The 16,304-nt window shown below is 53.6% G+C and overlaps 1 protein-coding gene across 1 annotated transcript; it reads right to left on the bottom strand.

The window, feature by feature from the left end:
• Window positions 1–392: 392 nt before the first annotated feature.
• On the bottom strand, window positions 393–15,831 carry LOC116955992 (uncharacterized). Its single transcript, XM_032977379.2, has 4 exons — window positions 15,584–15,831; window positions 3,276–3,563; window positions 1,676–2,465; window positions 393–936 (listed from the first exon to the last, which is right to left on the bottom strand). The coding sequence occupies exons 1-4, from the start codon at window positions 15,827–15,829 to the stop codon at window positions 911–913; spliced, it is 1,350 nt and encodes a 449-aa protein (XP_032833270.2). The 5' UTR covers window positions 15,830–15,831; the 3' UTR covers window positions 393–910.
• Between the last annotated feature and the right edge of the window lie 473 nt (window positions 15,832–16,304).

The following is a 16,304-nucleotide window of genomic DNA, read 5'->3' as shown; positions in this document are numbered from 1 at the left end:
CGTGACCACATCCCCCCCCCCCCCCCCACGACAACAGCAGAGACACAGAGACACAGAGGAGACGCAGAGGAGACACACACACACCGGGGGGGGGGGGGGGGGGGACATGTTCAAAGGGAAAGCGTCGTCTTTCTAAACTCGCGTGGCCTCCAAGCAAGGAGGGGCAGCCCTGGGTTCGATTCCCGACTCGGATGTCCTTTCTGTGTGAGTGGCGTGCGTACGATGTCCCCCTGTTTGGTGGTGGTGGGGCAGTATGGGGCATGGTGGGGGGCATGGTGGGGTGGGCAGGGTGGGGGGGCATGGTGGGGGGGCAGGGTGGGGGGGGGCAGGCTGGGGGGGAGCCCTCGCAGGAGACAAAGAAACCGCCGGCGTGGCGGCAGGGAGGAGGAGGATCGTGGGCCACGAGTGGTTTTATTCCAAAAATCGACAACGCAGCGGCACAGGAGGCAGCGCGGAGCCCTCGCGGCGCCCACTCTGTACACGGCACGCGCGCGCGCCGCGCCCACGTCCCGGCTCGTCCCCCACGCACACAGTCCCGCCATGTCCACGGGGCCTGCCGGGCACCCCCCCCCCCACGCTGCCCCGCGGTGAACCCCCCCCCCCACCCCCACTTGCCCGAGGGTCCCCGCCGGGGATCTGCGCAATCCCCCCGTGAGAACCCCTTCGCTGGGGGCGGGGGGGGGCCTTCGGCAGGGATCCGTAGCCCCTCGACCCCTGTCCTGGGGGGGCAGCTCCCCACGTGGAGCGGCACCCAATCCTGAGGCTGTGTCCTCGAGCGTTCCGCTAGGGGCCCCGGACCCCCCCGGACCCCCCCCGGACCCCCCCCGGACCCCTACACCTGGGGTCCTCGCGGGAGGCCCGCACGTGAGGGAGCATCTCGCACCGCGTCCCAGAACGAGCGCCGTGCCAGCTACGGCGTCGCCACGCGGAGGAATTCTGCAACGGAGAGAGGGAACAAGCGGGGGGGGGGGGGGGGGTGATGGGGGGAGGTGTCGGCATCGTCTCCCTATCCCCGCGAAGAGACGCACGTGGACGGACAGACATACAAAGAGACGCACGTGGACAGAGAGACAGATACACAAAGAAACGCACGTGGATGGACAGACAGACAGACACACGAAGAGACGCACGTGGACAGACAGACAGACACACGCGGAGACACACGTGGACAGACAGACAGACACACGCGGAGACACACGTGGACAGACAGACACACGAAGAGACACACGTGGACGGACAGACACACGAAGAGACACACGTGGACGGACAGACAGACACACGCGGAGACACACGTGGACAGACAGACAGACACACGCGGAGACACACGTGGACAGACGGACAGACACACGAAGAGACACACGTGGACGGACAGACAGACACACGAAGAGACACACGTGGACGGGCAGACAGACACGAAGAGACGCACGTGGACAGACATACAGACACACGAAGAGACACACGTGGACAGACAGACACACAAAGAGACACACGTGGACAGACAGACACACGAAGAGACACACGTGGACAGACAGACAGACACACAAAGAGACACACGTGGACGGACAGACAGACAGACACACACGTGAAAAGACGCACGTGGACGGACAGACAGGTACACACGAAGAGACGCACGTGGACGGACAGGAGAGACACACACGTGAAGAGACACACGCACCTGTCCTGCACTCCGCAATCGTGGAGTCCATGAGCCGGGGCCCGTCCCGGGCACCGTCTAGGGGCCCCTGCAGGAGGCCGGGGCCCCTGGGCAGCACGGCCTCCCAGGCGGAGAAGCCTCGCGAGGGCCGCGCAGCGGCGTAGGCGAGGAGCGGGGCGAGCGCGCCCCTGGGCGCGTCCGGGGCGGCCGCCGTCTCTGCCAGGGACCAGATCTTGGGTTTTGGCGGCTGCTGCTGCTGCTGCTGCCGCCGCCGCCGGTGCCCCTCGTCCGCCGCCCTCCTCTCCGCGAGGGCCGCCGCCCGCATGGGGGATGCGGGCCCCGCGGGCGACCTCCGACCCCCCCCCGTGCCGCTGCGCCCTTCGCACTCCGACTCCCCCTCGTCGTCGTCGTCGCCGCCGCTGCTGCCGCTGCTGCTGCTGGCGCGGCGCCTCTCCGCGCCCAGGAGTCGCCCGTGCAGGCCGCCGCGCTGCCGCTCCTCCTCCTCTTGCTGCCGCCGCCGCCGCTGCTCCCCGTCGCTGTTCTCGAGGTCGATCTCCAGGTCGTCGTCGTCGTCGTCCTCCTCCTCCTCCTCGTCCCTGCGTGTCCACGACCCGGGCGGGGGTCGCTCGGGGTCACGGAGGCCTCCCGCACCGACCACCGCTGCCCCTCCCTCCCCCTCGCCCCCTCCCCCGCCTCGCCCCCCGCCGCAGCCGTCGTCGCTGGCGCTCGTCTCGAGGTCGTCCGCGTCGCGGGGGCCGCCGCGCGTCTCCTTCTTGAGGCGGCGCCGCGCGTTTGCGAACCACGTGGAGACCTGAGGGGCGGCGCGGGGCGGGAGGGGGCACACGGGGTCAATGACGGTGTCATCACCGACATCATCGGCACCACCACAATCACCGGCACCACCACAATCACCGGCACCACCACAATCACCGGCACCACCAAAATCACCGGCACCACCAAAATCACCGGCACCACCACAATCACTGGCACCACCACAATCACTGGCACCACCAAAATCACCGGCACCACCACAATCACCGGCACCACCAAAATCACCGGCACCATCAAAATCACCGGCACCACCACAATCACCGGCACCACCAAAATCACCGGCACCACCACAATCACTGGCACCACCACAATCACCGGCACCACCAAAATCACTGGCACCACCAAAATCACCGGCACCACCACAATCACCGGCACCACCAAAATCACCGGCACCACCACAATCACCGGCACCACCAAAATCACCGGCACCACCACAATCACTGGCACCACCACAATCACCGGCACCACCACAATCACCGGCACCACCAAAATCACCGGCACCACCACAATCACCGGCACCACCACAATCACCGGCACCACCAAAATCACCGGCACCACCACAATCACCGGCACCACCACAATCACCGGCACCACCACAATCACCGGCACCACCAAAATCACCGGCACCACCACAATCACCGCCGCAACGCCGCCTCCACCGCCGTTACCGCCTCCACCAAGACATTCACCGCCACCACCGCAACAACCGCCACCACCACGGCCACCACCACAGGCACCACCACCACCACAGCCACCACCACGGCCACCACCACAGCCACCACCGCCGCACCTGCGTGAGCGTCATGCGAGTGACGATGGCCAGCATGATCTTCTCGCCCTTGGTGGGGTAGGGGTTCTTGCGGTGCTCGCTCAGCCACGCCTTGAGCGTGGCCGTGCTCTCGCGCGTCGCGTTCTTGGGCCGCCCGTGGTCGCCGCCGAGGCCGTACGGCGAGAAGCAGCCCGGCGGGGGCCCCGCGGGGGGCCCCGGGTAGAGGCCGTAGAGGCCCGGAGGTTGGGCGGCAGGGCCGCACGACACGAGGCCCGGCCCTAGGCCGCCCTTCACGTCCAGCGGAGAGGCCTGGTAGGGGGGGGGGGGTTAGCGGGTGAGAGAGGGGGGCGGTCAACGACTCCGTGGATCTCGTCGCTCGGCGACATCCGTTGTACTGCACTGCCGTACCCCCCCCCCCCATACATACGCTGAAGTGCATACCTTCTATCAGACTGCATGTTTACTATAAGTACGTGTGGTTAATGCACGCTTGATTCCTTGCAAAAAGGTTTGAACCTCTTAACACCATAATCTTGGTGCTTTCGGTAAAGTCACGTAGAAGATAATTTTATTGTTTTTTATCATTTCATTGTTTCCCTTCTACGTGGTGACTTTACCGAAAGAACCAAGAATATGAATCCCTGCAGTCACGAAAGCTTTAAGTCAAAATCTTAACACAAGTTTTATTTCCACGAAGGGTAAAACCCTCTTCTTCTTTGTCATCATTTTTGATACTGGCACAAAGGAATAGATACATCATCTCGACCCGAGCTCTAAGTGCTCTGATACTCGCCTTGTCTTTGTTACCCTTCGCCTTTTGGCGTTATTCCATGGTCCGACACCGCTGGTGAGAGCAGGCCGCCGTCAGTTTCAAAGACAATGCCAAGATTATTGTTATTGTCGGAGCCGGGTTTGTCCCATTATTTCAAGTCGCGCTCGATTGTGGCAAGTTGCTTTGGTTTTTCTCAGTAAAAATTTGTTTAACAAGACAAAAAACATCTCACGTTTACCGCTGCAGATATTTATGTATGTGCGGCGAACCCGTATTAACCGGTTTAAAAAAAACACACAAAGCGGTTTTCCACCACGCGGTTACCGGTTATGTTTAAAAAAAACCGCCACAAATTTTAACCAGATTAAAGATAGTACTATACACGTACAAATATAACAATTGCCCGTATAGCCTTAAACATACGCGCACACGTGGACATACGCACACACGTACACACATAAATGCATGTTAACATGGACACTCATACAGTATACACACATTTAACACCGTAGACTTTCGCTACCAATGTCATCCATAAGAGGGGTTAGATCGCGTAAATATATAAAACCCGCCACCACCCGACACAGCCAATTAAATTGTAAACGCTGTGGATTCACCCTCTCCGATAGTGCTGTACTCGTATACACTACACTATACACTACACGATACACTACACTATACACTACACTATACACTACACTATACACTACACGACTACACACTACGCTATACACTACACGACTATACACTATACACTACACTATACACTACACGATACACTACACTATACACTACACTACTATACACTACACTACTATACACTACACTATGCACTACACTACAATACACTACACTATACACTACACTATACACTACACTACTATACACTACTATATACTACACGACTATACTATACACTACACTACTGTACACTACACTATACACTACACTATACACTACACTATACACTATACTCTACACTATACACTACACTATACACTACACTACTATACACTGCACTATACACTACACTATACACTGCACTCCTATGCACTTGTGCTGTGCTAGTGACGAATTGGTCACGTTCTGTTTACGTGACACAACCCTAACTAATTGGGGCCGTCCATAAATGACGTCACGCATCTAGGGGGGGTCAGACATTTGTGACGATGTGTGACGAGGGGGGGGGGCGTTTGAGCAACTTTAAATAAATATAGACAACACGTTCTACTGAATTCAATAGACTTTTTAATAAATGTTTTCTCCTACAACATCAGAGTGCAGCGCCACATTAAATACGCACTACAATGACAACAGTTTAAAGCGATTTGAAGCATGTTTTATTTTGGGGGGGTGGGGGGGGGGCAGAGCTTTGTGACGTCATATTTGAGGGGGGGGTCTGACTTTTTGTGACGCCGTGTGACGAGGAGGGGAGGGGGTAAAAAATCGTCCAAAATCGCGTGACGTCATTTATGGACGGCCCCTTGGCTGTGTCGGGTGGTGGTGGGCTTTAAGGACATTTAAATTGACGCGATCTCACCCAAACCCCCCCCCCCCTACATTATGGAGCATACACACGTGCAGTGTATACACAAGGTATACACACGTGCAGTGTATACACAAAGTATACACACGTGCAGTGTATACACAAGGTATACACATGTGCAGTGTATACACAAGATATACACACGTGCAGTGTATACACAAGGTATACACATGTGCGGTGTATACACAAGGTATACACACGTGTAGTGTATACACAAGATATACACACGTGTAGTGTATACACAAGGTATACACACGTGCAGTGTATACACAAGATATACACACGTGCAGTGTATACACAAGGGTACCGAGTGCAGTGTATACACAAGGTATACACATGTGCGGTGTATACACAAGGTATACACACGTGCAGTGTATACACAAGGTATACCCACGTGCAGTGTATACACAAGGTATACACACGTGCAGTGTATACACAAAGTATACACACGTGCAGTGTATACACAAGGTATACATACTCGCAGTGTATACACAAGGTATACCCACGTGCAGTGTATACACAAGGGTACCGAGTGCCCTCTATAGGCTGAAATCACCCACGTGAACTCCACTCATCATCGAACAGACGGCGGCGGCGCTTCTGCGGCCGTCTGGAACGCTCTCTTCCTTCACGACGTTAAGGAAGCACCCGGAGCGATGCACTTTTATATCATCGAGATCGCACGTCCCAATTAGCGCGGTTGGCTACGTACGGTGCGAAAGACGTTCAACGCACATGCGCAATGCAACACAGAGCGGCCAAGGCAATGATCTCCTGGATAAGCCGACATGGGGCTGCTGGCTGCACAGTGTTGTTCGAGAGCGCCTATTAGCGCCGGTTCCCCCCGGCGCCAACCCCACGGCCGCCTTTGTCTCCCCAGTGTGAATTTGAACACACAGACAGCCCAGGGGAGGGCCCATGACCGGTTCATGCGCGGTATTCGTCACTGATGTTGGGCCGTGAGCTCGACATAGAACTCTCTTCGCCCGGGTCCTTAGCTCGGTGCGCTAACACAACTGCGCCAGCGCTCTCAAAGCAAATCCCCCACACGAGGCACAACGCACAAAAGATCTCTCCCGTTGCAGCCTCCACGGGCTGCTGGGGGCAAGTGCTGCTAGCGAGCACTCGAAGGGGCTGGTCACAGCGATGTTTAACACACCGCGCCAGTTAGTTACTCATTTGAGGCCGAGTAAACCTGGCGGACGCCCAGGCCCGGTTCGTCCAGTTATGTCACCGATGTTAACAGGGCAGTGCCCAAACCACTGCGCCACCGCTCCTCACGTACATTCACAGCCCGGCAATAAACTACGAGGGGCAGCCTTAGAGAGATCATAGAGGTGAGTTGTTTGACGACATTATTTATGTGAACACACAAGGCTTTCGCCACCAATGCAGTAATGCTGATTCACAATTGACCGTTTGGGTGAAGGGCCGTCCATAAATGACGTCACGCGATTTTGGACGATTTTTGCCCCCCCCCTCCCCCCTTCGTCACACCGTCAAAAAAAGTCAGACCCCCCCCCCTCAAATATGACGTCACAAAGCTCTGCCCCCCCCCCCCCAAATATATATAAAACATGCTTCATATCGCTTTAAACTATTGAACTATTGTCATTGTAGTGCGTATTTAATGTGGCGCTGCACTCTGATGTTGTAGGAGAAAACATTTATTAAAAAGTCTACTTAATTCAGTAGAACGTGTTGTCTATATTTATTTAAAGTTGCGCATTTTGATGAGACGTCAAATTTCTGAAACCCCTCCCCCCTCGTCACACATAGTCACAAATGTCTGACCCCCCCCCCCCCCCCGGTGCGTGACGTCATTTATGGACGGTCCCTCAGATCACCGTGCAAGTGAATTATTACGTGTCGTACGCCCTTGCTCCACCCGACATCAGAGCCCAATTCATGACGTTGCCCCGTGGTGAACCCACGTGGCCCATCTATTACCGCTTCAGTAGCAGCAACAGCTGGAACGATCCACACAGATTTAACACGTGGCAAGTCCGACGTTTCGCTGCATTATATACTAGTAAGGCAGCAGTTCTTAATCTGGTGTGCCAGCACGTACATACATACACACAGCCAGCATGTACGTACACACAGCCATAATGTGCATACATACAGCTAGCATGTACATACACACAGTCAGCACGTACATACATACACACAGCCAGCATGTACATACACACAGCCATAATGTGCATACATACAGCTAGCATGTACATACACATAGCCAGCACGTACATACATACACACAGCCAGCATGTACATACATACATACACACAGCCAGCATGTACATATACACACAGCCAGCATGTACATACATACACACAGCCAGCATGTACATACACACAGCCATAATGTACATACATACACACAGCCAGCACGTACATACACACAGCCAACATGTACATACACACACACAGCCAACACGTACATACATACATACACACAGCCAGCATGTACATATACACACAGCCAGCATGTACATACACACACAGCCAGCATGTACATACACACAGCCAGCACGTACATACACACAGCATGTACATACACACAGCCAGCATGTACATACATACACACAGGATGTAAAGATACACAGCATGTACATACACACAGCATGTACATACATACACACAGCCAGCATGTACATACACACAGCACGTACATACACACAGCATGTACATACACACAGCATGTACATACATACAGCCAGCACGTACATACACACACAGCCAGCACGTACATACATACACACAGCCAGCACGTACATACACACAGCCAGCACGTACATACATACACACAGCATGTACATACACAGCCAGCATGTACATACACACAGCATGTACATACAGCCAGCACGTACATACACACAGCATGTACATACACACAGCGTGTACATACACACAGCCATAATGTACATACATACAGCTAGCATGTACATACACACAGCCAGCACGTACATACAGCCAACATGTACATACACACAGCATGTACATACACACAGCATGTACATATACACAGCATGTACATACACACAGCCAGCACGTACATACATACAGCCAACATGTACATACACACAGCCAGCACGTACATTCACACAGCATGTACATATATACATACAGCATGTACATACACACAGCCAGCACGTACATACATACACACAGCCAGCACGTACATACACACAGCATGTACATACAGCCAGAATGTACATACAAACAGCATGTACATACACACAGCATGTGCATACACACAGCATGTACATACACACAGCATGTACATACATACACACAGCATGTACATACACACAGCATGTACATACACACAGCATGTACATACACACAGCATGTACATACACACAGCATGTACATACACACAGCATGTACATATTTGCGTGCGAACAGCAGAACACAGCAGTGGCACGGGACGCCGGTCCAGAGCCGAGACGTTTACCGAGCGCAGGCCCCAAAGACGCCGAGCGTCCAGCAACAATCTGCGCTGTTATCAAAACTGTGTCTTCGATTGAGCGAGTTCATCCGTGGTGGGTCAGTCAGTGGGCAAGCGGCCGAGTGGCTGAGTCCGTGGGCGAGTGACAGCGAGTGACAGCGAGCGAGACTCGTGCGAGTGGTTGAGCGATTGCGTCGCTGTGAGCTGCGGTGTTGGTGGCGGTACGCGCGTCGCCGCACGGCGAATTTCTTTCGCGCCGTACGCAGCCGACCGCGTTAATCGTGCGGAGGCGCGGAGCTCCCAGCGGTGGTGGATGCGTCGGGTGTGTGGCGTCGACCGGAAGACCTCCACGTGTGTGTGGAGGGAGGAAGCAACGAGCCGAGTTCGTGCAAGCTAGGGGACCGCTTGCAGACGTTAGCGACCGCAGAGCGACAGGGAGACGAGCGAGTGAATTGGACCTGTGAGCAGTGCCGGATGAAGCGAGTTGCGGGGCAGGGAAGCATGATGTTATAAAGGGGCGCTGAATATTTTTCTTTAAAAAAACCCCCGTAAATATTGTTACACGAATTTTTTTCACTCGCGTAGTAAAGTAATTGTATTTTTTTTTATTTGCTACGCAGCCAGATAATACGACGACAAACCGCTCGCCTTAAACACCCGGTCGTTCTTCATAAAAGTCGAAGGCGGTATAGTACTATAGTGATAGAGCAAGCGCAGAATCACCGAACCGGAGTTGACAGCTCGAAAGCGTTTAGCGCGGGGGCCCTTGAAAGTGCGGGGCCCGTAGCTACTACAAATGTAGTGGGTGTAACGACACTTTCATAAATTAACGCGATCTAACCCCAAAGAAACGATATGATGAATGCTATTGGTCGCGAAAGTCTGCTACTTGTTTCACTGTGCAAAGATGTCTTGTCTATTTTGTTTGTGTGTCTCCCTTGTGATGGTGACTTTGTAGGATGAGCGTTGAGATTCATAAGGAGCACACGGGGTGACCAATAAGGTCTGAATTGGTCTGTAATATGGTTGGGCATTGATAAGGAGTTGACAGGAGTGAATAGTAGTGTAGTGTATAGTAGTGTATAGTGTAATGTATCGTAGTGTATAGTGTAGTGTATATTGTAGTGTATAGTGTAGTGTGTAGTGTAGTGTATAGTGTAGTGTAGAGTATAGTGTAAAGTGTCATGTATAGTGTAGTGTATAGTGTAGTGTATAGTGTAGTGTATAGTAGTGTATAGCAGTGACTTACAAAGTAAGGAAATCTCTAAGTCAGCGACTCACCAGGTAAGGAACTCTCTAAGTCAGCGACTAACCAGGTAAGGAACTCTCTAAGTCAGTGACTCACCAGGTAAGGAACTCTCTAAGTCAGTCACTCACCAAGTAAGGAACTCTCTAAGTCAGTCACTCACCAAGGAAGGAACTCTCTAAGTCAGCGACTCGGCAAGTAAGGAACTCTCTAAGTCAGCGACTCACCAGGTAAGGAACTCTCTAAGTCAGCGACTCACAAGGTAAGGAACTCTCTAAGTCAGTCACTCACCAAGGAAGGAACTCTCTAAGTCAGTGACTCACCAGGTAAGGAACTCTCTAAGTCAGTGACTCACCAAGTAAGCAACTCTCTAAGTCAGCGACTCAGCAGGTAAGGAACTCTCTAAGTCAGTGACTCACCAGGTAAGGAACTCTCTAAGTCAGCGACTCAGCAGGTAAGGAACTATCTAAGTCAGCGAGTCACCAGGTAATGAACACTCTAAGTCAGCGACTCACCAGGCAAGGAACTCTCTAAGTCAGTCTCTCACCAAGCAAGGAACTCTCTAAGTCAGCGACTCACCAGGCAAGGAACTCTCTAAGTCAGCGACTCATCAAGCAAGGAACTCTCTAAGTCAGCGACTCACCAGGTAAGGAACTCTCTAAGTCAGCGACTCACAAGGTAAGAAACTCTCTAAGTCAGTCACTCACCATGCAAGGAACCACCTAAGTCAGTGACTCACCAGGTAAGGAACTCTCTAAGTCAGTCACTCACCAAGTAAAGAACTTTCTAAGTCAGCGACTCACCAGGTAAGGAACTCTCTAAGTCAGTCACTCACCAAGTAAAGAACTTTCTAAGTCAGTGACTCATCAAGCAAGGAACTCTCTAAGTCAGCGACTCACCAGGCAAGGAACTCTCTAAGTCAGTGACTCATCAAGCAAGGAACTCTCTAAGTCAGTGACTCAGCAGGTAAGGAACTCTCTAAGTCAGCGACTCACCAGGTAAGGAACTCTCTAAGTCAGTGACTCACCAAGTAAGGAACTCTCTAAGTCAGTCACTCACCAAGCAAGGAACTCTCTAAGTCAGCGACTCACCAGGCAAGGAACTCTCTAAGTCAGCGACTCACCAGGTAAGGAACTCTGTAAGTCAGCGACTCACCAAGTAAGGGCCTCTCTAAGTCAGTGACTCACCAAGTAAGGAACTCTCTAAGTCAGCGACTCACCAGGTAAGGAACTCTCTAAGTCAGTCACTCACCAAGTAAGGAACTCTCTAAGTCAGTCACTCACCAAGTAAGGGACTCTCTAAGTCAGCGACTCACCAGGTAAGGAACTCTTTAATTCAGTGACTCACCAGGTAAGGAACTCTCTAAGTCAGCGACTCACCAGGCAAGGAACTCTCTAAGTCAGCGACTCACCAAGTAAGGAACTCTCTAAGTCAGTGACTCACCATGCAAGGAACTCTCTAAGTCAGCGACTCACCAAGTAAGGAACTCTCTAAGTCAGCGACTCACCAGGCAAGGAACTCTCTAAGTCAGCGACTCACCAGGCAAGGAACTCTCTAAGTCAGCGACTCACCAGGCAAGGAACTCTCTAAGTCAGCGACTCACCAGGCAAGGAACTCTCTAAGCCAGCGACTCACCAGGTAAGGAACTCTCTAAGTCAGCGACTCACCAAGTAAGGAACTCTCTAAGTCAGTGACTCACCAGGTAAGGAACTCTCTAAGCCAGCGACTCACCAGGTAAGGAACTCTCTAAGTCAGCGACTCACAAGGTACGGAACTCTCTAAGTCAGCGACTCACCAGGTAAGGAACTCTCTAAGTCAGTGACTCACTAGGTAAGGAACTCTCTAATTCAGCGACTCACCAGGTAAGGAACTCTCTAATTCAGCGACTCACCAGGCAAGGAACTCTCTAAGTCAGTCACTCACCAAGTAAGGAACTCTCTAAGTCAGCAACTCTCCAGGTAAGGAACTCTCTAAGTCAGTCACTCACCAGGCAAGGAACTCTCTAAGTCAGTGACTCACCAGGCAAGGAACTCTCTAAGTCAGCGACTCACCAGGTAAGGAACTCTCTAAGTCAGTCACTCACCAGGCAAGGAACTCTCTAAGTCATCGACTCGCCAAGTGACCAATCAAACGGACCCAAGGTGAGCCATGGTGCAAGGTGAGCGATGATTCATGGTGAGCCATGGTGCATGGTGAGCCGTGATGCATGGTGAGCCATGATGCAAGGTGAGCCATGATGCATGGTGAGCCATGATGCAAGGTGGTTTGTGATGCATGGTGAGCCATGATGCATGGTGAGCCATGATGCATGGTGAGCCATGATGCAAGGTGAGCCATGGTGCAAGGTGAGCCATGATGCATGGTGAGCCATGATGCATGGTGAGCCATGATGCAAGGTGAGCCATGGTGCATGGTGAGCCATGGTGCAAGGTGAGCCATGGTGCAAGGTGAGCCATGATGCAAGGTGAGCCATGATGCATGGTGAGCTATGATGCAAGGTGAGCCATGATGCATGGTGAGCCATGATGCAAGGTGAGCCATGGTGCATGGTGAGCCATGGTGCAAGGTGAGCCATGATGCATGGTGGTTCGTGGTGCAAGCTGAGCCATGGTGCAAGGTGAGTCATGATGCACGGTGAGCCATGATGCAAGGTGAGCCATGATGCAAGGTGAGTCATGATGCACGGTGAGCTATGATGCAAGATGAGCCATGATGCAAGGTGAGCCATGATGCAAGGTGAGCCATGATGCAAGGTGAGCCATGATGCACGGTGAGCCATGATGCAAGATGAGCCATGATGCATGGTGAGCCATGATGCAAGGTGAGCCATGATGCAAGGTGAGCCATGGTGCAAGGTGAGCCATGATGCATGGTGGTTCGTGATGCAAGGTGAGCCATGATGCAAGGTGAGCCATGATGCAAGGTGAGCCATGGTGCAAGGTGAGCCATGGTGCATGGTGGTTCGTGATGCAAGGTGAGCCATGATGCAAGGTGAGCCATGGTGCATGGTGAGCCATGGTGCATGGTGAGCCATGGTGCAAGCTGAGCCATGATGCAAGGTGAGCCATGATGCATTGTGAGCCATGATGCATTGTGAGCCATGATGCATTGTGAGCCATGGTGCAAGGTGAGCCATGATGCATGGTGGTTCGTGAGTCACCGATCCGCCAGGAATCTCAGCCGGCCGCTCGCCCATGCCACATTCGAGCACGGTTGGCTACGTACGGTGCGTAAGAAGTTCAACACACATTCACATTAACACGCAGTCGGCTTTCGCTGACCAATATTATTCATCTTGAAGGTTGTTTTTTTTTTGGGGAGAGGATGGCGTGGGGGTGGGTGTTTTAGATCGCGTCAATATCATTGTGTCGTGTAACCCGCAAGCATCCGACCATTAGGAGGGGGTTTTTCACGTCAACACAACGTGGCGATGAGTTTACTACTCCAGCATGCACACCGGTGTGCGAGAGACAGACACACACACACGCATGCACGCCGGTGTGCAAGATGCTGAAACAAATTAAACCCTCACACAATGCACACCCAAAACAATTGTCAGTGGACGCATTTATATGCACGCGATCTAGCCCAAACAAACCTTTATTTTGAATACATACATATGAAAAAAAAGTTATAATAGGCTCGACCCTTGCTGGCAATAAAACAGGTGTTTTATAGATGTTTAAAGACCAAATAGATGCCGATTGCATGCAAGCCACCAACAAGTTTGCATTAATCACACCCACGTGTGGCTAAAGAGTTTGCTTACGTTCTAGACGCCTTGATGCTGCCAAAAATAGCGAGATATGTACATCCAGCTCCGAGAGACAGACACACACAGAGAAACAGACAGAGAGACACACGCAGAGAGACACACACAGAGAGACACACACAGAGAGACAGACACACACAGAGAGAGACACACACAGAGAGACACACACACAGACACACACACACAGAGACACACACACACAGAAACAGACACACACAGAGACAGACACACACAGAGAGACACACATACAGAGAGACACACACACAGAGACACACACACAGAGACAGACAGACACACACAGACAGACACACACACAGACAGACACACAGAGAGAGACACACACAGAGACAGACACACAGAGAGACACATACACACAGAGACACACACAGAGAGACACACAGAGAGACACACACAGAGAGATACACACACAGAGAGAGACACACACACAGAGACAGACACACACACAGAGACAGACACACACAGAGACAGACACACACACAGAGAGACACAGAGACAGAGAGAGAGAGACACACACACAGAGAGACAGACACACACACAGACACAGAGAGAGAGAGACACACACACACAGAGACACACACACACAGAGACACACACACAGACAGACACACAGAGAGACACATACACACAGAGCGACACACACACAGACACACACACAGAGACAGACACACAGAGAGACACACACACAGAGCGACACACACACAGAGACACACACACACAGAGACACACACACACAGAGACACACACAGAGACACACACAGAGACACGCACACAGAGAGACACACACAGAGAGAGACACACACAGAGACAGCCACACACACACAGAGAGAGACACACACAGAGACAGACACCCACAGAGACAGACACACACAGCGACAGACACACACAGAGAGACAGACACACACACAGAGACAGACACACAGAGACAGACACACAGAGACAGACACACAGAGACACACACACACAGAGACGCACACACACAGAGGCAGACACACAAAGACACACACACACACAGAGACACACACACACAGACACACATACAGAGAGAGACACACAGAGACACACACAGAGAGACACACACACAGAGATAGACACACACACACAGAGACACACACACAGACAGACACACACAGAGACAGACACACAGAGGCAGACACACACAGAGACAGACACACACAGAGACAGACACACACACAGAGGCAGACACACAGAGACAGACACACACAGAGACAGACACACACACAGAGACACACACACATAGAGACACACACAGAGAGACTCACCAAGTGACCAACCAAACCAGACGAGGCATGATGCAAGGCGAGTCAGCCGATGATCGCAAGCTAAACCTCACATTGATGCGCCCAGCATCTAAGACCGGCGGAGCTTCGAGAGCGAGAAGAGAGAGGGAAGTCTCACAAAGTGTCTCACAAAGTAGACCCTCTCCTACCCCCTAGCCACCCCACCCCCCTCGCTGGCCGTGAGTGAGACCCCGCGACCCCAGGGCTGGAGTGAGCTACTCACCAGATGAGGGAAGAATCCGTGCAGCTCGCCGGCGTAGGGGAGGTATCCACACAGCGCCTGGCCACCCCCGTAGGGACTGGCGTATAGTCCCAGGAGGGAGGCGGCGGTAGCCCCCAGAAGGGGTCCCGAGGTGCCCCCCCCGTGTCCACCGCCACCGCAGGGCGGGCTCCCCGCGGGGTCGAGGCGAGGGCCTCCTCGCTCGACGCCTCGGAGCATCGGGGCGCATCCCAGACCCGGGAACGCCATTCGCGTGTCCCGGCAGCCTCGCTTGGCTACTCCGCGTTGCGCTCCTCTCGCCGCTCTCTCCTCTCTCGCAAGCCGCGTCTCAACACCCCCACTCGCCGCTCTCCGCTACGTTCGCCTCTCTCCGCACTAAACTCTGCGAGGGTTTGCGAGCTTCCGTTCCGAGACGCGGATCCGCGCGCGAGTCATGGGCGCGGGATTCTCGTGCTCCCGCCCGGGGTCTCTCCGCGCCCGGGGACTTTCCCGGCCGGGGTCTCTCCGCGCCCGGGGTCTCTCCGCCCGGGGTCTTTCCCGGCCGGGGTCTCTCCACGCCCGGGGTCTCTCTGCGCCCGGGGTCTCTCCCGGCCGGGGTCTCTCCGCGCCCGGGGTCTCTCCGCCCGGGGTCTCTCCCGGCCGGGGTCTCTCCGCCCGGGGTCTCTCCGCGCCCGGGGTCTCTCCGCCCGGGGTCTCTCCCGGCCGGGGTCTCTCCGCGCCCGGG

The sequence above is a fragment of the Petromyzon marinus genome, chromosome 63 (genome assembly GCF_048934315.1).
Source record: "Petromyzon marinus isolate PM22_M1 ecotype Great Lakes invasive population chromosome 63, UKy_Petmar_22M1.pri1.0, whole genome shotgun sequence".
NCBI lineage: Eukaryota > Metazoa > Chordata > Hyperoartia > Petromyzontiformes > Petromyzontidae > Petromyzon > Petromyzon marinus.
Note: the sequence above shows the minus strand (reverse complement) of the source record. Positions and strands in the feature narration are given on the sequence as shown.

Coding starts and splice junctions, on each gene's coding strand:
- LOC116955992 (XM_032977379.2), bottom strand. CDS start 15,829: ATGGCGTTCCCGGGTCTGGGATGCGCCCCGATGCTCCGAGGCGTCGAG. Junction 2,466..3,275: donor CTCGCATGACGCTCACGCAG/GTGCGGCGGTGG, acceptor GCCGCCCCTCAG/GTCTCCACGTGGTTCGCAAA. Junction 937..1,675: donor GATTGCGGAGTGCAGGACAG/GTGCGTGTGTCT, acceptor TCTCCGTTGCAG/AATTCCTCCGCGTGGCGACG.